The sequence below is a fragment of the Podarcis vaucheri genome, assembly GCF_965113315.1.
Source record: "Podarcis vaucheri genome assembly, chromosome: 6".
NCBI lineage: Eukaryota > Metazoa > Chordata > Lepidosauria > Squamata > Lacertidae > Podarcis > Podarcis vaucheri.
In genome coordinates this window covers 58,928,739-58,953,529 of record NC_138764.1, presented here as the reverse complement: position 1 = coordinate 58,953,529, position 24,791 = coordinate 58,928,739, and the positions used below count along the sequence as shown (strand labels likewise).

The following is a 24,791-nucleotide window of genomic DNA, read 5'->3' as shown; positions in this document are numbered from 1 at the left end:
CTGCATGTCATCCTTGCTTAGGACTTGCTGTGGGCCTGGACCCTGAAGGCTATGGGAACCCAGACTTCTGCTGGCTCTCCATCTATGATACACTGATTTGGAGCTTCGCTGGACCCATTGTTTTTGCTGTTGCGGTGAGTAGAGATACAAGGGGCTGGTGGAGGGAAAAGCAAATGTAAATATACCATCAAAGAGAAGTTGCCTGACCTTATGGGGGCAAGTATAGGACCATGTTGATGCTCTGGGAAAAGCACTAAATCACCGTTGCAGAACCTGTGGACCCTAACTTGGCTAATTAGGGAGGGTTGTAAATTGGCCCACTTTTCCCAAGCCTCTCCCACCCAATGCCCCACACCTGATGTCAGATGTGGCGTCAAATGTGGGGGCAGTTATAGACCTGGCTGCACAGGAATGGTTTTGAGTGTGTTCCTGGCTGCTCCTTGACCAGCTTGCATTTGGTGCTTTGTAAATGTGGAATTGAATGCAAGCCCCCACTGGGATTGGTTCCACTCAGGGGCTCCCAGCTGAGTTCCACACTGGAGCTGATCCCTGCCCAAAGCTAAGTTTTGCAGGCACCTCCAATCAGCTGACCAGCAGTACCTGCTTCAAACTCTGTTTGGGAAGGGCACTTCCTTTGCTGTCTAGCTTTGTAACAGCAGGTGACTGACAGGTGGACGGTGCTCAGCTGTCAGTGTCTGGCTTGCCAGCCACATACCGTTCCCCACCCCTCCTGTAAATAGAGAAAAAGAGGAGCCGGAGAAGGTGGGATCCAGATCCTCCAATCTGTGCTTAGTTTTGCCCCAACCATGGGTAGAGAGGCTGTCTAGTTTTATAATCCTCTTTCCCCATTGGAGATGTCTGGGAGATGCTTGGGAAAGAAAAGCATCCCGTTGCATCACCTGCAGCAGTGGAACTGGAAAGAAGCACCTTCCTCAATCACAGCTCCCCCCTCCCCATTGTGGCAGGGGCTTCCAGGTTCCCCCCACCCCACCCCCAGCTCCGCCATACAGGGAGAGAGCTAATCTTTGCAAAACGGGGAAGCCCAGAGCATTCTAAAGAAATGGAGCTGATCCTGATTCTAATGGCATGGGAATAGTCCGGGTTTGAGGGAGGACCTTGGATTGGCTGGAAAGAGAGCTAACCTTTCCCTTCTCTCTCCTCACAGATGAGTGTCTTCCTCTACATTCTGGCCACCAAGGCCACTTGTGCTGCTCAGCAACAGGGTTTTGAGAAGAAGGGGACAGTGTGAGTCTTAGCATTGCTCTTGCTCCACCTCAATAAAGGCACACCACCATCTTCCTGTGTGTCTCCTGCACTGTCTTGCCACTTGATTCCATTGCTTGGTCATCTCTGCTGCTTCTGCTGCCATGTGCTTTTCCCCCACTGCTGTGCCATGTACGCTGCTGCCTTCGCCACACTGCTTTCTCCCAGCTGCAAAATCCCGTTCCCCCTTCCTCATCCTCTGCTCTTTTCTGCGTACAGAACTTTGTGCCCTTTCACTTCCTGCCAAACTCTGGCCAAGTCGTTTTCCCCTTTGTTGACAGCCACCCAGTGTCACACCCAACCCAGCCTTGATACTTCCAGTATTCTTGAGAGCACTGCATAATCCTTCTCTATAAAGCCTAGAACTGATATGGCAAAGCCAAGAGTGCCCCACAGCTTTTGGCACATGGGATCCCTGTGAAGAGCATGTTGCTGGGGACCAGGGATGGCATGTGCCCGTGGACATAGTCCCATGGGGGCTGTGTGGGAGAGACCCCACTGACTGTGCTCCTTCTTCATTGCAGCTCCGGCCTGCGCTCAGGCTTTGTCTCCCTGCTGCTGATCAGCATCACCTGGCTGCTGGCTCTGCTGTCTGTCAACAGCGATGCCATCCTTTTCCACTACCTCTTTGCTGGCTTCAACTGCCTCCAGGTATGGTGGGCACCAGGCAGAGGCTTGGGGGGTGGGGAGGAGCTGGTGGGAAATCTCCCAAGATCAGTCATGTTGGTCCAGTGGTATTACTAGATTCCACGCACACACTAGAAATCACTTCTGTTGTGCTTAAGTCATGAGGAAGATTCTAGTTTGGAATATGATCTTTCACACAAAGGACTGATCTCTAGCTTTGCTTAAAGTAGAATTATTATTTTTTCGCATTTCCCCCTCCAAGCTAACACATGAATTATATAAATGAGGTGCTATTTAAGAAAAACAGCAATAATTATCTGTATAGAAATTGTTTACATCTGTATTGATTCATCCATATCAGCCTAATGAAACCCTGACTGGATTTTGTGGCATCCAGTGCAAACTTTGGATATCATGCTTTTGAGCATGTTTTTGAAGGAAAGTGCTACTCTTTGCTTTTGTGAGTCAGAAGAAACAGGTGGGAAGAGAACAGCGATGCCATTTGGGTGGAAGGTGGGAATAAGTGACGGGCTTCCCCTTGATGCTGTTGATGTTTGCCTGAATGCAGGCTGGGATATTCCAGGATAAGACAGTCAAGACTTGTGATCTGTTTGGTTTCTTCCACAGGGGCCCTTAATCTTCATCCTCTGTGTCCTCTTGTGCAAAGAAGTGAGGAAGGCTCTCAAATCTAGTTGTGGCAAGAAGCATGGCACAGACCCCACATTCACCACCAAATCTACCTTGACAGCGGTGAGTGTTTGAGGAAGTGGCAACCCAGTAGCCGTTTAAGCAAGGAACAGTGAAAATCAGTATGTATGACCAGGCAGTGTTCTATAGCATTCATTTGGACATCATAATAAACTGTGGTTTAGCTTGATGGGAGGAATCCTAGGCAAACCTCAGGCTTACACACTTATCCCCTCTTCTCCTCTAGTACATCCACAAGGAGCAAATTTGAAGCTTTCATTTACAGTTTGAATTAATCATTGACTAACCCTAAATTTTGACTAATCTTAGTTCATGGTTTGTGGCTGATTTGTTTTAAACAAACCAAAGTTAAGATAGCCGGTTTGATGGGTTTGGAAGAAGCCACAAACTACAGAAGTAAACACTTTGTCATTCCTCATTGTGGCTGTACTGAAGAAGGAGAGGGCAGAATGCATAGGCCCAGGGTGGGAGGGCACTAGGCTTATTATTCCTATCATGATCAAACCACGGTTTATCATACCAGGCAAATGCAGCCATGCTAGTTGTGTGTTCTGTTATTAAAAGAAAAAGTGAATCAGATTCCAATTCTATGCCAAGAAAAGAAGCTGGATTTGGCAACCTACATGAATCAATGCAATTAAGCAAATGTGAAGGTATTTGCTTGCTTTGCCGGATTTATTCTGCTATTGCTAGCCATGTAGAAGAAGTGTGAGTGATATACGGCACTGCCACTGGAAATTGTATGCAACCTCCAGTCCACAGACTTCTGAGGTTTTCACCAGGCATCACCTATACCCTTTCATTCCTGTCTTCACAGTTTTAAAGGTTGGCCCTTTTAAGAGCTGACACCTGAAGCAGAAATCCTCACATGGGCCTCTTCCCTTCCCTGGCAGCAAGCATACTATTCAAAAGCAACAATGTGCTGGCCTTTCAGCTGCCTGCGGTGGCCACCTCACTCTGCCTAATGATAGGGGCAGCACAGGTGGGGGAAAAGACTCCCAGCTCTGGAATGCATTTGCTGAGAAAAAAGGAGATATATACAAGGGGAGGCAGTTCCTGCCTCTCTGCTGCTCTTAGGGTTTTCTCTCCTCTGATCACAGTGTTCTCTCACCAGGCTTATAACTGCAACAACACCTATGTTGATGGGCAGCTGTACCACACGCCCTTTGGAGACTCCACTGGTTCCTTGCACAGCACTGTCCGCTCCGGCAAGAGTCAGCACAGCTACATCCCTTTTGTGCTCAGGTAATTCCAGTTCCAGGGCCCTTCATTGCACAATGGATATGTGAAAATAGGGTGGGAAGAATTAATATTGGGCAGAGGCGGTAGGTAGTATGCCTGTTGCCATTTCAGAGCAACAGTTCGTGAGATGTTACCTTCCTAGAACTACTCACTAAACTGAATTCTTATGACCTCAAGGAGAGTTTCTGCTGAGGCTTGCCTCTTCCTTGCTCTTTTGAGGCTTGCCTCTCTGTCTCTCTTTTTGCTGTACTAAGGATTTTAGTTTGAGGCTGTTTCTTGATGTTGATCACTCAGGGGAGAACAGAGCAAATAGTGTTCCTTCTGGATTGCTGAAGTCAGAATAAGGGACAGCCACTTGAGAACTCCTTTTCTGAACCGCTTGTCACTGACATGAGCAAAGGCATGCCTCGAGGGCCTTTTGCTTTTTTATAATGTTGATGATGCAGGTCTTTCTTGCCCTCAAGGTGAATATGCTCAACACTCACAGGAACATGGTGTACAGAGAATTTATAAAAACTTTCCTGCCTGGCATAAGGCTTGCCCCTCTGCACTCTAGGAGCTCCGAGCAGCTATAATCTCTCCTGCATTATCCTTACAGGGAGGAATCTGGCTTGAACAACAGCCAGGTGCACATTGGGCCTCCAGATCCCAGTTCACTTTTCCTGGAAGCTAAGGATCCGAGCAACGGTAAGGAGAAGAGAACTGGGCAAATTCTAAGCGAAACTGCAGAACTCTATGAATCTGTATTCAAAAATAGCCTTTAAAACTATGGCATCTGCTGCGATACAGTTCTTAATGTCACAGGAGATTTTCAAGATGAAGGGGAAGGCAGGGTGAGGGAGATGACTGGAATTGTTGTGTCTCAGTGCTTTTTTCACAGTGTGGCTATCTTGCTGAGGATCTGTGTCATTCACAGATAGACAAAGATTTTAAATGTTTTGCTTTATAAGGCTTTTAAACTAAAACTGGCTGGGGAAGTTGGCTACTTAATGATGGACAATCAGTAATAGTCACAGTACTCTGTAAATAGTGAAAAATGTAGGAATATAATTATATTTGTTATGTAAGAGGTGATCATGCCATTTTCAGGAAGACTGAACACAATAGTGTTGCTTCCATAAATCGCCATACTGGGCTGAGCTAAAACAAATTGAATGAAAGGCAAATTGCCATGGACAGAATTTCAGCAATGATAACATGATCAAAGACAAACAGGTGCAAAACAGTGAGCTTCATTTCTAGTGCTTGGTGGTCCCTGGACTAAACAACATTGGACGATCCAAGATGCATGCATTTAGACCCTTTACATCAAGTCCACATCACTTGGATGTCCAATATTGTTTAGTTTCTGTAGAAGTAATGGTGGGGGCTGTTTTTACTTTTAAAACAGGCACAAGAAGCTCATGCTTTGATGATTATAGCAGTGTTGTGGAAGGGGGTGCTTAACCCTTTCTGCTCACACTGTTTCCCTGATTCCCCCCCCCCACTTTCTCCTGGATGCTGATAAGAACTTGGGGGAGGGGTGGCATAGGAGGGAGAGGTTAAAATCACCTCTCCTAGTTCTACTGATATCAAATTTTGTGCCTGTTTAATAGTTTATTAAAAAGTCAGGTGATCCATTCACAGATCTCCTGCATTACATGTAGTCTGGACCCCCAAAACACAGATACCACTAGAATTTGTTTTTGTTCCTAGAAAATTATCCAGATATTTATTAGAGCCATTTCACACAATCAAACTGACAGAGACTATGAGAGAGGAATAGATTCTGAGCTAAGACGGGCACTTGCTGAAGCAGTTGTGTGATTGCCAAGAGGAATGCCACATACATGCACAGCTCGAAACTCCTCATTTATGCTGTCACCAGAATGTCGCTTCGATGGAAGCGTAATAAATGTAGGTCACTGTGAATTGAGCCTGCAGGGAAGTGAATGCACGAAAGAATTGCTTCTACACATGTCAAAAATCAGCTGATTTGGTTTGTAAGGACTGCTCCAATTCACCATCGGGACCCTTGCAAATTTGAGATTAAAACCAACTTGAGTTAGGGATACCAGGTGTTTGTGTGTGGCATCAGTTGGGAGAAGACTGGATGCAACAAGGATGGTTCTTAGACTGAAAGCCCCCTCCACCTAGGTACAGTGATGAACACACTCTCTCTAACCACCCTCCTCCTTTGGACACAGAGCGTGACACTGACTCAGACAGCGACCTCTCCCTGGAGGATGACCAGAGTGGCTCGTACGCTTCCACCCATTCCTCTGACAGCGAGGAGGATGAAGAATTTCCTAGGGAGCCCTGCTGGGAAAACTTGCTGTGCCCCAACAATGAGAAGCTGCCAGCACACAGCACTCCAAAGGGTAATGCGGGGGACGGCTTATTATCATTATTTATTTATTTTATTCATTTATATAGACCCTGACCCACCTGCTAACCATAAGCTCTTTGGGTTCTCTACAACATAAAAACAATAGAAACTATTGGGGGGGAAGCAGATTTAAAACACAGCTTTTGACGGCTCCAGGGATATCTGGGCCCTCCTACCTGTGGACTGGTGGGATGGGGTCAGAATTTGCAGACCTTGTGTTCAAACCTAGGTTTATTTTCTCTCTTTCCCCCAGTGGACAACCTCACTGGCCCTGGGAAACCTTACTGGCCAGGTGACTTTGTGACCACCGCTAGCGAGAGCGATGGGCATGTTGGCTCAGAGAAGCTGCGCGTAGAGCCCATGGGAAAGAACGACCGGCTGGGGCCCACAGAGGAGATGCCCAGAGAGAATGGAGAGACACAGACCAGGGACGGCATCTTGGGCTCGCTGCCTCACCCCACAGTGCAGCCCCAGAAAGGTAAGGTTTGACTGTGGGAGACCCCAACACCCACTCACCTGCTCACCCATGAAATCTTAGAAGGGATCCCCTCCGTCTGAGGTACCTTGCAGAATTGCGTCCTGGAATCCCAGTCCTATTCATCGTATCAGTTGCAGAATTCAGCATCCTAAAGCCTCAGCCCAGAAACAGGATTCAAAGCAGTTAGTTACCTGGTGAAATTTCATGGGGGTGAATATGATTTGTGGGGCTCAGGGTGTGGTCAGTACACTGCATAGCTCCTTGCCCCTTGGCGTGACTGGAAGCTGCCCACACACTTTTTCTTGATTGACATCATAAATGTGGGTGGCAGAAGCACTTTTTTATGTGGAGCAGAATAGGGATCCTGTGTCCGGAGTGCTGAGCATACTGAACCCTCATGCCAGGACTGTGGAACCTGTGGCCCTCCAGATATTGTTTGACAGCTAATGGTGCAGCAATAAAACTGCTAGCACATTTGCAAAGCTAAGCAGCGTCTGGTCTGGTTTCAAATTGGATGGGGGACCACAGGCTGAGATTCCTGCATTGCAGGGGGTTGGACTAGATGCCCCTTGGGATCCCTTCAATTCTGTGATTCTACAACTCCAACTTCCACCAGCCCCCGTTGATGTGGCCAATGGTCAGGAATGATGGGGAATGTTCTCCCGCAACATCGATTCCCCGCCCCTCCATTGCCCATACCCGGCTCCAGAAAGCCAAGATTGGCCAATTCCCCGTTCCATATTGGCAACCTTGCTACCTGGTGAGGACATTTCCCTTGACCCCAGAACCTTGTTCCCTCCTCAGGCATCCTTAAGAAGAAGTGCTTGCCGCCCATCAGTGAGAAGAACAGCATCCAGCGGATCCACAACAAGCTCTCCAGCTGCCGCTCAGGAATGGTGTCATCGCACGGCTCTTCGGGGAGCGATGGCAGCCGTGGGGGAGGGCCCCCGCGCCCCCGCCAGACGCTACAGGAGCAGCTCAATGGCCTTACGCCCATCACCATGAGCATAAAGACTGGCACAGTGGATGAGGACTCTTCGGGCTCCGAGTGAGTATGGCTGAGCCTTCTCCCTGGGGGGCGATGCCCTCCACAGCCCACTCGCCTGAGCCTGCCGCCTCTGTGGAGCCCCCCGCCCACACCATGCCTGGTGCATCGGATCCTCCGGGCTGCGACTCCGCTGTGTCTCACCTGTCCCCAGGCTGTGCCTCTCTCAAAACATCTCCTTGTCTGCTGCCTTGTAGCTCCTTAGATCCTTTGTAGCTTTCGCTAAATGTTCTTGCAGTTCCACTGGACCTTATTTTCACACGGGCTTGCTAAGAATCTCTACTTCTATTTCCTTTGCCTTTTCCACTCACGGGCTAGATCCTGACCTGGCACATGGCCAGGAGTGTACCTGTTTCTTCAGGAGCCACCCCATGCCCCACATCCCAATTTGGAAAAGGTGTCAAGGCAGCCTTAAAAAACAGGCTGTGTCAGCCATCCCTTTGCCGCCCCTTGTAGGCTGGGAGGGGGGAGATTTATTGGAATGTGTGGGGAGCATGGGAACCAGTTTGCCCAGTGGGATATTGGGAGAAGATAGCATCCCGGGGCTGAGGCTAGAAGCTATAGATGAGGGATCCTTTCCTCTGGGCAATGGGCTCTGATCCTCTCAAATGCCATGTCTTTTCCTGTGTTCTTGTAAGATGCTCAGGGCCTGGGCACAAGCCTGCCTTGCAGATCCTGACTTGAGCAAGTGGGTTGGGCTAGGAGCCACCCTGACCCTGGGCAGGGCTGGGTGGATGTGGGGGGGGGGGGAACGCTGTCCTATTCTAACTTCTTCCTCAGCTCTCTGGCACTAACCCAGCCTCTCCTCCCTTCTCTGTCTTTCTCTCGTTCTCTCCCCTCTCGCTTCAATCTCGCCCAGATTTCTGTTTTTTAATTTCCTCCATTAACACGCGAGCCCCAGGGGGGGTGCTTTGCTCAAACCTGCTCACGACCATGCTCATGTGTTTGTGTTTCCCCCCCGTCCCCCCGTCTCGCTTTGTGTTTGATCACTGAGCAGGAGCGATGAAACCTCAATCTGACGCCAACGCCTGCACCAGGCTCTGTTTCCCTTGTGCTTTGGCCAGTCCGGGAGCCAGGATTGCTCTCAAACCGCAGCGAGGAATGTTGTCTCCTTCAGCCCAGCCCGGCCCAGGGAGCCGGACCCACCATACCTAGTGCCAAATGAAAACCGAGCTGCCGCCCCGGCACCTGGGGGGGAGGGGAACAGCAGGTCCCAAGAGGCGGACCTACTTGAACCGATGCACTTTGGATCATTGTGAAAACAGACAAACAAGAAACACAAACTCAACCACCTCCACGTTTTCAGGGATTTTCATGCTTTGTTGCCCAGTCTGGAACTGCTGTGTGTCTGGAATATTTTTCTCTCTTTCTTACCTATCAGAATTGGGCTGGGGGAGCCTCAGCAGCAGCCACGTGCCCAGGCTTCTTGGAAATGCATTACCTGTGAAGATGCTTGCATATCTGACAATGGGGATGAGCTAGGAGCCTGTGCACTTGAAGATGGCTGCCGCCAGGGGGCACTGAAAATTGTAGGTTTTAGCATGTGAGGCAAATGTAGATGGCATCTTCCTCCTCAAATGGTAACTTGGAATTATTAAAGCCTGAGGGCGTGACAGACTTGGCCATGCGGGAGGGACCTGCATGAGACCTATGCTACGTGCCGCTTGGAGAAAGTAGGCAGGCTTTGCATTGAAGCTGACTCCTTCGGAGGCTCTAAGACCTCAGTTGCATATAAACAAAACCAGGAGAGAGCCCCCGTCCCCCTGCTCTGCAGTGTGTGTGTGTATCATAATCATGCTTTTTATGACCCAGTAGCATGGGCTTAAGCACACCTCCCACGGTGCAACTAAGGCACGGTAAAACAATGTGCAGGTCAGTCTCTGGCTATTTGGCACATAGGAAAGTTTGGAGCCCGAGATCTTGGTTGTGCCGTGCCAATCAACCATAGAACTGAGAAGGAAAAGATCGTCCAAATAGCTTTCCCTGGACTCTGTAGACATACACCAGCGCTCCCTGCAGGTGCACAGTACCACCTCGTCTCAAGGAAAATAAAAGGCTTTTCCTGATCTTACAGTTTTAACAGAGTGGTTGGATTGTTACAGAAATCCAGAGCCATTGTCGCAGGACGCGAATCGCCATGATGCTACCTACAGCCGTGGACTGGACAGATTTGCTGGGTCTGCTGTGGATCTAGCCCCTTCCCTGGGCCAGCCTCAGTGCCCCAGACTGCGCAGTGGGACCAGGGGCTTAGGACCTCCCCAGTGGGCCACTGTTGGCATCCATGGAAATGCTCCATCCTGGACCAGGGCGAACATCCTTTTCAACCGTTTTTTGGTTGCGACAGCCACTCCTCTCCAAGCTCAGCCTGCCAATCCAGTGACTCGGTCCCGTGGGGATGCTCTGAGAGGCAGCCCACCAAGGTGCTGAGCGCCGTGGGTGTGGCCTGCTGAGCCGTCAGCCCATGCTGCAATTATTTTCGTAGACAATGACAAAAAGAAAAAAGTCCCACCTCCCTGCTCCTCTCAGCCAATCAGCACCTGGTCCACGTGCTGCCAGGCTGGAGCCGGGATGCTGCCTTGATGTCTCTCAATAGCACCTGGCTCTCATGCCAACAGGGTGCTGCCTTTCTGCCTCAGAAGCCTTCATTTTTCTACACTCAGCCAAGCCTGATGCCTGCTCATAATGGGGATTTTCATGCTGGGTCCTTTTGGAAAGTACTTTTTTATAACGTTCCTTGGGGTGGGGGTGGGGGGAGAAGAGAGATTTTTCTGATAAGGGAGTTGGGGGAAGAGGGGGAGGGCGGCTGGGGGAAGAGGGGTGAAGGCACTGTTTATTTTGATGTTGTGGGTTTTTTTAAAAAAAATATTTGACCACTGCTGAAGGATGTTCTAATTTAAAAGAGATGGAAAGCCCCTTAGGGGGCTACATCTTTAGATTCGTAGCAATGTTAAGTCTCGTTAGCCGGGGCGCAAGAAACGATGCGCTTGAACTGACTTGGTCGAGGTTTGCACAATGAGGAGTTGAGACTTGACCATTGCTATGGTCTGGCTTGTCAAAGGATATGGTTCCAAAAAACACACCCCAAGGCTTCTGTGTTTGTTGCCTCTAGGAATATTGGCCATTGCCGTCAGGCCTTTTTAGTGGCCTCTGTCCTTGCCAATTCCTATCCTTTTCTTGGAATGTTTTAACATGGATGTGATTCTCATGAACCTGTGTAATGTCAGCCTGGCACTTTAGCAGCAGCCGCCTACAACGCTAAGCAGACAAGGGGGCTCAGTTCCAGCCTCTTTAATACATGGATTAGCCAGAGAGAGTCTTGCTTCCAACTAGTGTCCCCGGTAAGCCCATTTAAGTGAAAGGAGAAACTGGTGTTTCCCTTGCTTCTTTATCCAAAACAATAGTATCTGACTAATTTCCACCTGCAAGTCTATGCTGTCTTTGACATCCAGCCCCACTTGGGACAACTTATTCTCATATCTAAAGCAAAGTGGAGACCTATATTGAAATAAGGGTGGTCCAGACAGGCAAGGGCCCACAATTCCCCTTGTGTGATGCTACCTGATGGGTATTCCAGCACTAAACACAGATCAAGCAATCTCTGGACTTCCTGTCTCCTCCCGTAGGTGACCGAGGCTTCTGAGCACAGGGAACTGGGTACAGCCCTTGGTCCTTGCTGGTCTACCAAATCATCTAGAACAAAAGCTGCATGTGCTGATCAACTTTAGACACACGGAACAATCTGAACCAATTCAGAAATGGACTAGGAGAGGCAACAAGAGGAGCTTGCCCTCTCAGACTTTGCATTGCTAACTCCGAGCGAGAGCAAGCAACGTCCCGGATCTCTAGACTCCAGTGAAGTATCTGCAGAAGTTGAGGAATACCTTCTGTGGTGCTGAATTATGGCTTGGAGGGAGGATCAACAGTTACTGTTACCATGTCTTCCATAACACCGCCCCCTCCCACAGGAAAAGCTGGACACATCTCTTCCTGCCAGCATTTGCCAAATATTTTCTCTTTCAAGGTTACATGACAAGCAGCTAGCAGGTGCAGCCATTCCTATTACTGAAGCTGCATGCTAGGAAAAGCTTCACCTGCTACCTTTTTTGCTTGCCATGAGACCAGGAAAGACACAGGAGTTGTACTAGGGGGGAGATTTCAACCTGCTCCCCACCCCAATCCCTACAGTACCTCTAACCTAAGGTTTTAGTCTGCAACCCCCGTGCACAGAATAGTCTACCGTACCTTCCTATGCAAGCTCTTTCTCACGTGGAGAAAGCGCTAACTGAACAGATCTGAAAAGCAGTATTGAGGAAAGAATTATTCAGCACAAGCTCTCTCGAAGCAGCTGTTAACTTCTAGAACAAACTGTCTTCTGCCCCATTACTCTGTCCAAGACGGGGCAGAATTGGAGCGGCGAGGGCATGTCCCTCCATTTGTGACCAAGTGTTAATGAAACCTTTAAAAGCACCAGAGATTGAGGAGACAGCAGCTCCTAGACGAAGCACCATGCAAGAACTCGGCTTCTGCTCCATTACTGCAATTTGCAAAACCTTTTTGAGTCTTAAACCTGCCGTCCACAGAGAACCAGTTTTGCCCATCGATAGAATTTATGTGTTTGGCGTGTCTGCATTTTAATTTATTTTTTTTACTGTTATCTTTTTGATGTGTATTCTTATATTTACTGGCAACTATCTGCCTGCTGCTGTGCCATCCTAGGGGAAGGGCTGGGACAAATTAGAGAGTCAAGGGGGGTGAGAGGGGGTGGAGAGAATACCACCACCAAAGTCCTTCGAACCAGAAGTGTTAAGTTAAAAGGTATGTGAAGTTGGGAAACGTCAAGGGAAGTGCATGGAGAAGCAGCCTACTCCTGGTGAATCATCTTAAGCTGCATCCTATAGAAGGCACAGCCCGCCACATGGATCTTCCACCTGGGAGGTTAGGTAGATCGGCTGACCCTGTGGCACTCAGTCAGGGAGGGATGGGGAACCAGTGACTCTAAAGATGCCACTGTACTCTGCCTCATCCCTTACCATTGGCCATGCTGGCTGGGGCTGGTGGGAGCTGGAGCCCAGCAACATCCCTGTTCCTGCACTAAATGGACCATATAATAGGAGTCGAGAGTCTGAATGAACTGGCACCTGCAGTGAAGTTGCATTTGCTGCAGACTTTGGCTCTGCTCCTTTGCACAGCTCACCACATCCTTCACTTCACAGCCACCACCGTCCCCACCTGAACACATGTCCTTGTGGACTCAGTGTGTCAATATCAGCTCCAAAGCAGCCAACTTGTCAATCCACCACCTTCCTCTGCAATAGCCAATGGGGTCATTTTCAGCAGAGCTCAACCAGAGCCATATACAGTTGCCTCCTTTTGCTGGTAGGGCACCAGTGCCTTGGATTGCTGCACGACAGACAGCAATTCAACAGACTTCTTTTCTGTTATTGTATCTTCAGGCTGGAAGAAGGGAATGCTACACCTGTTGGATTTCTGCCTGCCAGGTAGCTATTGAAGGTGCTGAAGCGTTACCAGGAAAGAATGGCAACTCTACTTTTCCCTAAGAAGCCTAACCCTTCTCCCTTTTAGCAAGCCAGGGTGTAGGGGAGAGATCAGAGGGGGGAAATGTGGTGGTTTCACCTTTTGGAGGAACAAAATGTTTTAACGACTGCTGTGATGCTGGCTCTTCCCTGGAAACAAAATAGTTGAAGTGTACAGGTAGGGTTGTTAATGTAAATACTGTAGGGTTCATTCCCCTTACCTACTAAACAATAAAACCATAGTTCTGTGCACGTGACTTCATTTCAGTTCCACACCCACACCTTGTGCTAGAGAATTGTGTGTTGGGGAAAACCAATAAGCAAGATTTGGCAGAGCTGAAGCTCTTGAGTTTTCTCACTGCTTGGGTGAATGGGGAGGAGGCAGACCAATACTGGTCTAATCTTCTGGAAGGAAAAGCTGCAACACACTTTAAATACTGGGAAGCCATTGCCAAGCTCTGATGCTAGTATGACCACTGGTAATTCGCAAGAAATTCTTTAGCTCCTTGAAAACACAGCAGGCTCCATAACTGAGCCAGTTTGTCCAGTAGGCTCCATCTGCAAAACCCACCAGTTCCAGGAAAGGCTGTATGGAGGTTCATCCATACACTCACACCCAGAGGAAGGAGGCAGCTGTTGTTACCTAGACAACAATATTATACATTCTCACCTCCCAGCACATTGCTTGACTAAGGCAGTAATAGATTTCTGTTCCATTACTTGTGTCTCAGATCCACATATTAGTCTGATAGCTGTTCACATTACAGTATTCCATGTTCAGACTAGGTTTCCTCATTGGTTTTATTTTTAAAAAGCTTATTTTGTTTTATTAGAAAAGTATATATTTTAACAAACATAAGCACAGTACAGACAGACATACCTAATCATATAGCAGAGGTCCTACAAGGCTGACCTGTAGTCCCTCCAGGTAATCGTTTTGATTCCCAATTCCCACCAGCCCTCAGCCAGTGATCATGGAGGTGTGGTTCTCTCTGTCAGCAAAGCCTTGGCAAAGTCTCCCAGGCTGCAGCTCCTCCTTCACCATGCAAGTTTGGGCCATACGTTAAGAGCACCCAGGAATGTTGTTAAAAGGGAAAGAGCAGGCAATGCTCCGTGGTTTCACACTCATCCAGCCCCAGATCTGTTCACTGCAAGGCTGAAACATAACAAAAAACAAAAACATGAACCCAGGCCCTGACAGTGATGGAGGAGATCTATGGTAGAAGCCCAGCAGGTATAAGCAGCCTCTGAAAAGAGCCTCACCTCGACTTGCCAGAGGTTGCCTTCTTGGGCAGTCGCAGCCTGCTGTTCTGGGAAGTGCCATAAGGGACTGTCTGTTGAAATGCAGGCGCTTTAAGGGGGGAGAGAAATTCAAGAGATCGGCATGTAGGAGGTCAGAACAACTGTGATGCTTTGGAAAAGGCCCATGTCCCAATATTAGAACTACTGCATGCAAAAGGTCCCAGGTTGAATCTCCAGCATCTACTGGTAGGACTGGGAAGGACCTCTGTCTGAAACTCATCCCCAGTGCAGGCGGTTCTGAGTTAAATGGGCCAATAGGCAGTTCCTAAAAGAAGTGGGACGCGGGTGGCACGTTGGGTTAAACCACAGAGACTAGGACTTGCCGATCAGAAGGTCGGCGGTTCAAATCCCCGTGACGGGGTGCGCTCCCGTTGTTTGGTCCCTGCTCCTGCCAACCTACCAGTTCGAAAGCACGTCAAAGTGCAAGTAGATAAATAGGTACCGCTCTGGCGGGAAAGTAAATGGCATTTCTGTGCGCTGCTCTGGTTCGCCAGAAGCGACTTAGTCATGCTGGCCACATGACCCGGAAGCTGTACGCCAGCTCCCTCGGCCAATAAAGCGAGATGAGCGCCGCAACCCCAGAGTCGGCCACAACTGGACCTAATGGTCAGGGGTCCCTTTACCTTTACCTTTTGAAAGAAGTGTGCACTTGCCAGGACAATTTTAGTTCAGCCATTTCACTCTGTGTTTCCCGGCTTGGTTTGGGGGTTTGTTCGTGGTTTCCAGGGATGGAAACGGCTTGGAACAAAGTTGGAAATTGCAGCTGAAGTTGTTTAGTACACACCCACACACCAAGTGATGGCACCTTGAGAGCCAGTCGTAAATAAATATGCAAATAATGGGAGGAAGGGAACACAGTCCAGTGGCAGAGCAGTGTACTGATGCAGGTCATGCTAATGGACCTATATCTGATTGAGCACCAGCATTTGCTCCACAGGAGTCCAGCCATGTCATTCACAGCTGAGAGATGCTTGGGTGTCCTGCCTTCCTAGAAGCACCTTTGCAAACAGGACCACTAGGAAAGGGCCACAGCAGAGCATCGACCTGGCATGCAGGTTGGCCCAGGTTCAATCCCTGTCACATCCAGGTAGCCTTGGGAAAGATGCCTGGAATCCTAGAGAGCTGCTTCCATTCACTCTAGGCTGTACTGAGCTAGAAGGACCAGCAGTCTGACTACATAAGGCAGGTTCCTATGTTCCCACCAGCTTCCTTCAAAACCCTCTCAGTGTTTTCTTCCCTTTCCTCCCAGAAGATCCTTCCTGCCAGAACCCACTCCCAAACCCAGCTTAAGTTGCTGGAACTGCATGCTTACTGTTAGAGTTTAACACCGGCAGTCTGCTTGCCTGCCCAGACTTGGCCGTGTTCCTGGTTCGAATCTCACGACAACTGCTGTGAGGCTTGTAGCTGGCCTGCATGCTTGTCACCTGACCTGCAGAGAAAAAGAGAAAGCAGGCATAAAACAGATATGTTGATAAGGAGCGACCAGCAGAGGTTGGGCCCTTAGCAGTCGTGGGAGAAGAGACAGAAGCTGTCTTACGGCACACATAGACTTTCTGAACAAGCATGAAACAAAAGTCAGACAGTTTTCACAGCAGGGGCAAACAAGCTATGGGAGCCCTCTAAGAATCTGCACAGGGACCAAATCACACATTTCCAAATAAGTTAAATAGTATCTTCTGCTGCAGACACGAAGCCTTCAAGACCAGACGTTTAAGTACTAAGCACCTGGTAAATAATGGGTGTGCCAGGTTAAGAACTGAATTTTATAATTTTACCGCACATTCCTATACATATATACTCAGAAGTCAGTCCTATTGGGCCTCATTCAAGTGACGAAGTTCCACTAGGAGAAGCTAAAACAACAGGGTTCCCCCCTGTGCCTCCCAAAATTGGCTGGCAGCTTTGGGGAAACCCCAGAACAGCACATGGTGGGGGCGGACCATTCTGCCCAGCAAGCTGAAAAGCTTGCACTGGCAGAATTATTGCCATAGCACTACTTTGAATCAAATTCCTCCCAATGGGTTCAATGGGACTTACTGCCAGGTAAGGGTGAATAGGATTGCAAGCTCAGTCTGCATCAGCAAGGCAACTCTTACGCCCAATTCTGTGCTCTGGTGTCTTCATACTGGGCACCGACCTTTCATGGGAGTGGGAGGGAGAAGAAGACTAAATCCAAATGATGCACCGTCTACCACAACTTACTTGCATTTGCCTTTGGGAGATGCGCCACCTTTTCTGGAGCAACAGAGGCCTTCTTCACAGGACCAGTCTTCAGCGGATCCAGCCTGGGGCCCAGCCTTGCTTTTGCATATGGTACTGGTTTTTTACCTTTGCTAGGTGGATCCTGAAGGCCAAGCTAATGCAGCAAGATTTTTAAAAGAAGAGCAAGCTATGTCAAAAGCAGCCACCACTATGGTTATTTCTCCCTAGTCAAGTGGGGAGAATGCAAAAAAGCAACTATCTCTTGGAAATGGCTGCTTAACATTAACAGCAGTTGCACTGGAGTACATCAGGCCTCGCTGCAATGGCTGCATGTGTGTGGACAAACTGAGTTGCACAAGTAACATGCAGGAGTTCCATTTCCAGAATGTACATTAACAAAGGTAAACAGTGCTAGGCACGCCTGTAGAGGTTAGTTTAGGGAACCTATATTCTGGATACTGTTAAAGAACATAAGAACCCTCCTGGATGAGGCCAATGGCCCGCCTAGTCCAGCGTCCTGCTCTCATCACAGCCAACTTGTGGGAAGACACAAAGCAGGACCTGAGCACAACAGCGCCCTCCCTGCCTGCGATTCCCAACTACTGACATGCAGAGACCAGTGTTTGAAACTCCCATTGTTCCAGGCGCATTTTGCGACAGGGAATTTCATTAGCACGAGCAGTTTCTGAGCTCTGGGTGCAGTACTGAGCCTAAGATTTCAGATTAAAACTGCAAAGTAGAAGGAAAGGAGGACCTTTTTCTACCTCCCCACGTCCAGGTACTCTCTGAAGACTGGAGAAGAGACCCTCTCAAGAATATTAGGGGGGTGGACAGGGGAAGGACTAGAGCATGTGAAAAATGAACTCTGGCTGCAGTTCATTCATTTTCTGCTTTGTGTTCTTGTTATAAAAAAGCACGCCTAGACATTTCGTTGTTGCGCCCCTAACCTAGATTTAAGGAGCCATTTTACTCCTAGCTTTCATATCTCGGTTTTATTGGAGGTGGAATCCTAGCCATTGTGGTTAGCAGCCATTAACAGTCCCACCCCTCCACTAATTTGTTAAAGACACAGATAGGTAGCCGTGTTGGTCTGCCATAGTCAAAATAAAAAAATTCCTTCCAGTAGCACCTTAAAGACCAACTAAGTTAGTTCTTGGTATGAGCTTCCGTGTGCATGCACACTTCTTCAGATACTGTATTCTTCAGATACTTCAGTGTATCTGAAGAAGTGTGCATGCACACGAAAGCTCATACCAAGAACTAACTTAGTTGGTCTTTAAGGTGCTACTGGAAGGAATTTTTTTATTTTGTTAAAGACATCCACGCAGGTGGTGATCACAACCTCGTGTGGGAGTGAATAGTTCAACTATGCACAGTGTGAAGAAGTGCTCTGTCCTGAATATTTTTGCACTGAAAGATATGCCTAATTCTACCCTGCCTGCTGTGTGTGCCCCTCCTTGGTACCGCCCATCAGAAATACCTGGGATCCCTCCGAAGAAGAGGCCTTGCCAGAAGATTTCTCTGTTTCCCTCCAAGGTCCCTGCCTGTTGGTTTGAAGGGGAGGCCTCAGACTTGGCAGGGGCTTCTTATTTTGCGTGGGAAGGGTGGGTGGGGTTGATCTTTCCTTCCTGCTGGACCTGGTAATTGTCTGCAACAAAAGACACAAGAAACAGGCTGGAGCTTTGGAAAAGAAGTGGGAACAAGCTATACACCTCTGAGAAGGACAACTTGGAACCCTGGAGCCTTCTGCGTGAAGGTGCCCTTTTACATTCCCCTGGGCCCAGGCTGTTTCTCAGCCCTGGGAAATTACTCAACAGAACGTGGGTTGGAGATCAGATTCAAGAGAAGATCCCTCATCAAATGCAAGTGTAAACAGCATGATTCATAGGGCATTTGCAGCTACAGAAACTGACTGTGTGTCTTATTAGAAACAAGTCCCATTTAGTTCAGTAGGATTATGCCAAGCTAAGTGGGCACAGAGTTGCAGACTGAGTCACAGCTAAGAGTAATTGGCACATGCAAGCTCAGGAAGGGAATCGGGATCAAAGCCAGGGATTCCCTGAGCACACACTTTGTGCTCCAAATGAAATTTGCATTAGTCCCACTCCTGCCACTGTACCTTTTTAATGTCCAGAGATTTTGTTGCTGCCAGTGACTTGAGTGGCTGATTGGGCCGGGATTTCTTGGGGAGCTGGGTGTTGGGGATGCAGGCATTTGATTTATTTTCGCGTCTTTTGGGAACAGGTGGGTCTGCAACACAGGAAGTACGACTTCCCATGTCTGGAAGCGGAGCCTTGGGGGAACCTACAGAACAGCAGCTTTCAGGTCCCACGGTTGGCAGCAGGGCTTGCAGAGGGCTGTTGCTCACATTGAATGTCCTTCGTCTGGGGGCCCTTGAGTCCTTCCTCACCGCATGCAAAGATTCAATGGAGGGCAAAGGTTCAAAATCTGGAACCATCTCAAGCCTCGTCTCAGAGCTGCCGTTCTCCTTCTCCAGCAGGTCACACCCCTCCATCAGTGCAGCCAGCCTGTTGGCTTCGCTCATCATCTCCTCTAGCTTTTCAGGACTCAGAGGGCTCCACAACAAGGCCTTGCCTTCACTCTCCCCCCCAAAAAAGTTCGTGTCAATTGACTGGGCCGCACACCTTTCACTGGATTCTGTGGGGCAAATGCCAGAGACCTCCTCCTCCTCCTCTTGTCTGAAGCAAGAAAGTCAAAAATCAACAGGGAACCGCATTGGGCAAAATATACAAGCACTGTGCAAAAAGGAATGCAATGAGAGAGGCTTCCCATCCCACAGAAGAATTCAAAGCATCGGTTTTGGGATAAAATCTGAATAAAGCTTGGGAACGCTAGTGCTTTTTCTTTCTTTCTTTTTATCCATTTTTATTAAATTTTCCACTTTAACAATCCAATCAAATCACATTAAATATTCCAGATTATACATATACATATCAAATAATCTGAATATTCTGCCAAATTACAAATTTTTAATAGGACTTCCCATGCTTCAAGTTCGGAGGGTTCTGATCATCTCATACTTCTGAACGCTAGTGCTTCAAATGACTAGTCTTTGATTTCTGATTAGAAATGTATTATTTTATTAACACAGCAATCTGCAGGAGGTTGGACTAGATGACCCTTGGGTCCCTTCCAACTCTACAATTCTATGATTCTATGGCACTGGAAGGTTTGGATGTGGCCGGGGTGTCCTTCTGCCTAGCCCCAGCCAGCTGGCCTCAGCCTCTGCTGCTGGGAGAAGCCCCATCCAAGTGGGGAAGAGAAGCTGCCACCAGCTGCACCCCCCAAAGCCAGCACAAATCCCCAAAGCAGGGAGTTTCTGGAGCAGGACTGGGCTGGCACAGGGTCTGCTGGTTCCTGTTGGCAATGGACCTGATCCAGCCTCTTTGCTGAGTCAGCTGGCACAGCAAGCAGGCATTCTCTCCCCTCCCTTTCACCCTGGCTGGCGGAAGCAGCAGGGCTGTGGAAGTGGCAATGACTGAGTCACTCCATCAAGCCCCACCGCTGTGGGCCAGGATCTTGGACTGGCCCCTTATTGAGAAACAAAACTTATAGACTGCCCTTTACTTCAAAGTAATCACAGGGTGGTTTCCAACCAGGGTGGATAAAAATCAATTATTTTTTTAAATAATAATAATAATACTAATCGGATTTTTTAAATATTTAAATTGGATTTTTTTAAAAAATAAATAAATCAGATTTTAAAAATAAAATGCTTTTGGAGGAAAAATCTTTCTAAAGATAGTTTTCTATTTAAGTTACATTATAGTCCAAAGGCTATTCATCAGGAAATAAGGATTTGTTTTAAGTTTTTCATGTGTGCTAAAACTCAGTAAGTCTTTTTTTATTATTAATGTTTAACCACATCAGTTAACAAACACGGATACATATGCTATAATGTTATTTTTTAGTTAAATACGTTGTTTAAATTGTTATTAAGGAAATGATTATTTTTCTCCTTCCAATAAAGTACAGCAGAAAAGTTGTCCAAATATAAACAGTTAACTTATTAAACCTCACAATAATGTCATAATTATCTGTCTATGTATTTCTAATAGTATAATCAAACCAGTAATTTTTGATATAACTGTAAAAACTACTCTGAAAATTTATTATTCTAAAAATGAAACCTTCCTCTGCTTGTAAATATTAAGATCATATCAGCAAGAATGAGTCTTTCTGTAAAAAACAAACAAAAATGATGACTAGTGATTTAAATCAAGTCTTACTGACTAGTGATTTAAATTGATTTGATTTAAATCAAATCCACTCTGTTTCCAACATAGTGGGAGAGATTCAACGACATGCTATTTAAAGCTTCCCCGCACTCCTCCCCATGATCTGGGGGTTCTCCCAATCTGGAGGAGTGGATTTGGGCGAGTTGTGGGGGCCGTGGGGAGAAAGGCCTCACTATGCTGGTGGGAGCCATTGTGGTGGCTTCTGCAAGCACATTGGGTTGGATCTGGCCCAATAACTAAAATAATGATACCAATAAATTAACCCATACTAAAATACCCTTATATTACAGATAAAACAGCAGCCTATCAAACAGACTAAGACTTTAGGTACCAGCTAGTACCAGAGTGACTTAAGTATCTCTAAAACCTTGCGGGAATAAGTATCTTTCAACCAGGAATTGCAAGCTTCTTCAGGGAGAAGAGTGTTCTAAAGCAGGAAAGTGACTAATCAGCTCCCGAACGCCACAAACTCAGAAGTGTTGTTCTGGCTTGCGAACGTTTTTGGGAAGCCAAACATCTGTTTTGGCTATCAGGATTGTTTCCAGGGCCAATCAGAAGCAACACCTTGGTTTGCAAACGTTTTGGAAGTCGAACGGACTTCCAGAACGGATTGAGTTCGGGAACCAAGGTACCACTGTACAGCAAAAGGATGCTGCACATTACATTTGGACCTACAGAAATTGTTTCCATCAGAACCTGCTTACAGCTGTGACACGTCATTCTGTTCCAGTGTCTCCCTACAAAAGGAAAGGGGCAGGTCTTTCTACGCAGGCGATTGATCCATTGATACATACTAGCAGTGCAGACACACTTTAAGCAAGCACTGCAGCCTTGCTACAGATTCTGACAGACCTGCTTAATGAAGCCTTACAGTAGCTATTTACAGATTTGGGGGTGGGACAGGAGAAGTCGCCTGTGTACTGCCACATACCCCAATTTATATCACCAGGGATTAGATTTGTCAATGAACCTTACCCGTCAAAAGAAGAAGACTGACTAAAATCCAGTCTCTCATCAATAATAAATTTTATATCTGGAGAAAAAGAATAAATCATTATTATTACAAGTACTCACTGAGCCCTGACTACCTACCTGCTCATATTACCAACTTTAAGCAGGAATCACCACAATTACCACCTCCATACAAGCCGGAGTCCTCCCAGTGAAAGGTAATTCCTGGCTTGCAGTAGAACTGAGGTTTTCTCAGTTAAAACGCTTGGGTATTGAAGATGCCATTCCCAAAACTGTGTGGGGAATATTTTGCAGAACAGGAAATTAAAACACGTGTATATTCTTGATCCACTTCCCATGAATATGTACTGAGAATGGTAGAAAGTCAGAATACCGATGCTAAGGGAAGCTGAACTTGTACAGCTAACAGCCTGGCCCTATGCAGAATTAGATGCACCCAAGTTAACTGAAATCACTGGATTAGGTGCACCTAGTTCTATAGAAGATCTGGCAGCAAGATGTGCTCTAAATATCGCATGACATAAAAATAATAAAACTCCACTTCCTCAAAATATTTCAGTTTACATGCAGCCCCTGTGTGCATAATTTATGTGTGTGTGTGTATATACACACACACACACACACACACACACATATATATAGGGGTAGGGAGAAGATTGTTGATATAAAATTCAGAAATGAGTTGCTTTGGACCTAAGTAGTATACACTGAACTAGTCATCAATGCATCCAGTTAGAAAGTTGTGAGTAGCAATTCACACACACACAAAAACTAGGCCAAACCTCGACTTAGCATGAATGAGCAAACATGAGCTGTTCCTTCAGTTCTGCTGCTCTGGGCTAAACCTACTTTGGCTTAGCATTACATTCAAACCTTGAACAAAAGTTATAGCTCATGCTTTGTCTGGAGTGATACAAACTACGAGCCAAACCATAGCTTAGCCCTAAATTGGTGGCAGCAGCAGGACCAGGGAAGAGGTGAAGAGGCTGTGATCTTTGCTACAGGAACCCAAACATTTGCTTGTTTGTAGTAAGTCATGGTTTGCCTTAGTGTTACATATGAATCATGTCATAGAGTGCAACCGATATTCTAGTGCTCACCTTCGTTTGGCCACGCCATGTTTTTCAGGAACCATCCTACATGAAAATAGCATGAATTTGGGTTTGGCTTGATAAGTTTGGGTTTGATTTGGTTTGTGAAATTTATGCTGCGAATTGTTTACCAGAAAGTGTTAACAAACAAACAAACAAACAAACAAACAGTGAAAGAAAGACAAATACAACATTTTTCTGTAGTTCATTACTAGAAACCTAATTTGGTACATTTTTTTAGAAGCTGCAGATTTGTATTTTTCTCTCTGCATTTTCTCACCTGCTGTTCCTCTCCCTCCACTCCTCCTACTTCCCATATCCTATTTCCATTTGTAACCTACTTAGAAACAGCTTTCTGAATTGTAGCAAGGCTAGGCTGCTTAGCAGCAATAACAGTCCTTATGGGATATAAGGTAGCTGTACCTCCGATACGCCTCTCTCCTCCGTCTCGAATCACCAGTGGCTTTTCTGGTTTTAAAGGGAAAGCAATCACCGGGCGTTCACTCCAACATTAAGTATGCAAAAGCACCTCCCATTGCCTTTGCAAATAAAGCCTTTTCCGGTCCTGTCTCCCCACGGGTTTGCTTTTTTGTGAGAAGTCTTAAAAAGATGAATTCCAAAGCATGCTCACTGTATGGTGGCTTTGCAGGTAGTCGTAATTAAAGGTATCCTGGATCCTTCCCGCCACAACTGAATAAAATGCAGATAGCAGTGTTGACATGAGGCGGGACGGGCAATTAGCAATATCTGCTCATTTTTCCTTCTCCATTAATTCTGCAATGCAGCCCTATTGCCCGTGAGTTTAAGGGTATTCGCCAGCATCCAGACTAACCAGCATCCGCCACCACCAGGCAAAGTTTATCTCAGTCACCACATTCCTACTTGTCCCACTGCCTTGTTTCAGAAGTGCATTCGTCACTTATCTGCCCTAAGATTGGTAGCCAGAAATGTTTGGGGCTTCTCCCGCTCAATGCCATTATGTTTTTAAACGCTGGCAGATACTTCTGTGTCGGGACCGATGTCTCTGATCTTCTCTCCTGCCTTAGTCAAACCACTGACGGGAGTTTGCTTTCTCCAAGGCACGCTTCATGGAAAGGTGCAAGTCGTTGCTGGCATTTCGCCGATTACTAAAGATGTGCTGCTTTGCTCAGAGGATTTGGGTTAACATGACATTTGGGTTGCTTTATTCTGTCGTGCCCAGCATTCCTATCGTTTTAAGTAAAGGAGTCGAACGTTCTCTCTAAATAAGCCCCTCTGCGTTCAGTGAGGACTTCAGTTCCCAGATAAACGTGCACCGGATAGCAACCCTAACTCCTGAGTAAAGTCAACATGCTTTTAGGACTGGGCTGTTAAGGGGGAAAGAAAAAAGACGCAGCTGCTGATGGGCGTGTTAGTTTTGCCCGAAAGCGGTTACAGGCAAGAATTCCGAATTGCGAGCCCCGCCCCCCCCCAGCGAAATCCAGCGCCGCAGAACCCATTCACGTGCGGGCCCAGCCGCCATGCGACATGCAACCCCTTCCCGCCGGCGCGGGCATTTCCTCCCGCTCGCTCTCACCGCGAAGCTCCGGCGCTTTGGCAAGCGTTCAGAGGAGAAGCGTAAACAAATTCGAATTTCCCCTCCCGCCTCGACGTCACAAAGATCCGCTTCGTTCCTGCGCGCTGATTGGCCCGAGGCTTGCGGGAACTTGTCCGCCGCGCCT

General features: G+C 47.4%; 2 protein-coding genes across 8 annotated transcripts in view; one reads left to right on the top strand and one right to left on the bottom strand.

Moving 5' to 3' along the window:
• Positions 1-13,515, top strand: part of CELSR2 (cadherin EGF LAG seven-pass G-type receptor 2) — a 110,925-nt gene extending 97,410 nt beyond the window's left edge. Inside the window, exons 26-35 of one of the 4 annotated variants that reach the window (XM_082227054.1) lie at positions 22-134; positions 1,166-1,245; positions 1,788-1,914; positions 2,518-2,640; positions 3,713-3,843; positions 4,439-4,527; positions 6,027-6,200; positions 6,462-6,686; positions 7,491-7,734; positions 11,355-13,515. In XM_082227054.1, the coding sequence (XP_082083180.1) occupies positions 22-134; positions 1,166-1,245; positions 1,788-1,914; positions 2,518-2,640; positions 3,713-3,843; positions 4,439-4,527; positions 6,027-6,200; positions 6,462-6,686; positions 7,491-7,734; positions 11,355-11,358 (1,310 nt within the window). In that variant the 3' untranslated portion in view covers positions 11,359-13,515. Of the gene's footprint in view, positions 1-21; positions 135-1,165; positions 1,246-1,787; positions 1,915-2,517; positions 2,641-3,712; positions 3,844-4,438; positions 4,528-6,026; positions 6,201-6,461; positions 6,687-7,490; positions 7,735-8,590 lie in introns of all 4 variants that reach the window. The other 3 variants (XM_082227051.1, XM_082227053.1, XM_082227052.1) reach the window with 3 other exon arrangements.
• A 549-nt stretch (positions 13,516-14,064) lies between these two features.
• Positions 14,065-24,791, bottom strand: PSRC1 (proline and serine rich coiled-coil 1). Of its 4 annotated transcripts, XM_082227095.1 has the most exons (9): positions 24,647-24,786; positions 23,101-23,207; positions 22,004-22,061; positions 18,889-19,468; positions 18,250-18,417; positions 16,770-16,923; positions 15,880-15,996; positions 14,529-14,616; positions 14,065-14,421 (listed from the first exon to the last, which is right to left on the bottom strand). In XM_082227095.1, exons 2-9 carry the CDS (start codon positions 23,117-23,119, stop codon positions 14,391-14,393), a joined length of 1,215 nt encoding a protein of 404 aa, XP_082083221.1. In that variant the 5' UTR covers positions 23,120-23,207; positions 24,647-24,786; the 3' UTR covers positions 14,065-14,390. The 4 variants fall into 4 exon arrangements, with proteins under 4 accessions (XP_082083221.1, XP_082083219.1, XP_082083218.1 ...); XM_082227093.1 differs by lacking the exons at positions 14,065-14,421; positions 14,529-14,616 and having other exon boundaries at positions 15,977-16,923; positions 23,101-23,136; positions 24,647-24,791; XM_082227092.1 differs by lacking the exons at positions 14,065-14,421; positions 14,529-14,616; positions 24,647-24,786 and adding an exon at positions 23,515-24,246 and having other exon boundaries at positions 15,977-16,923.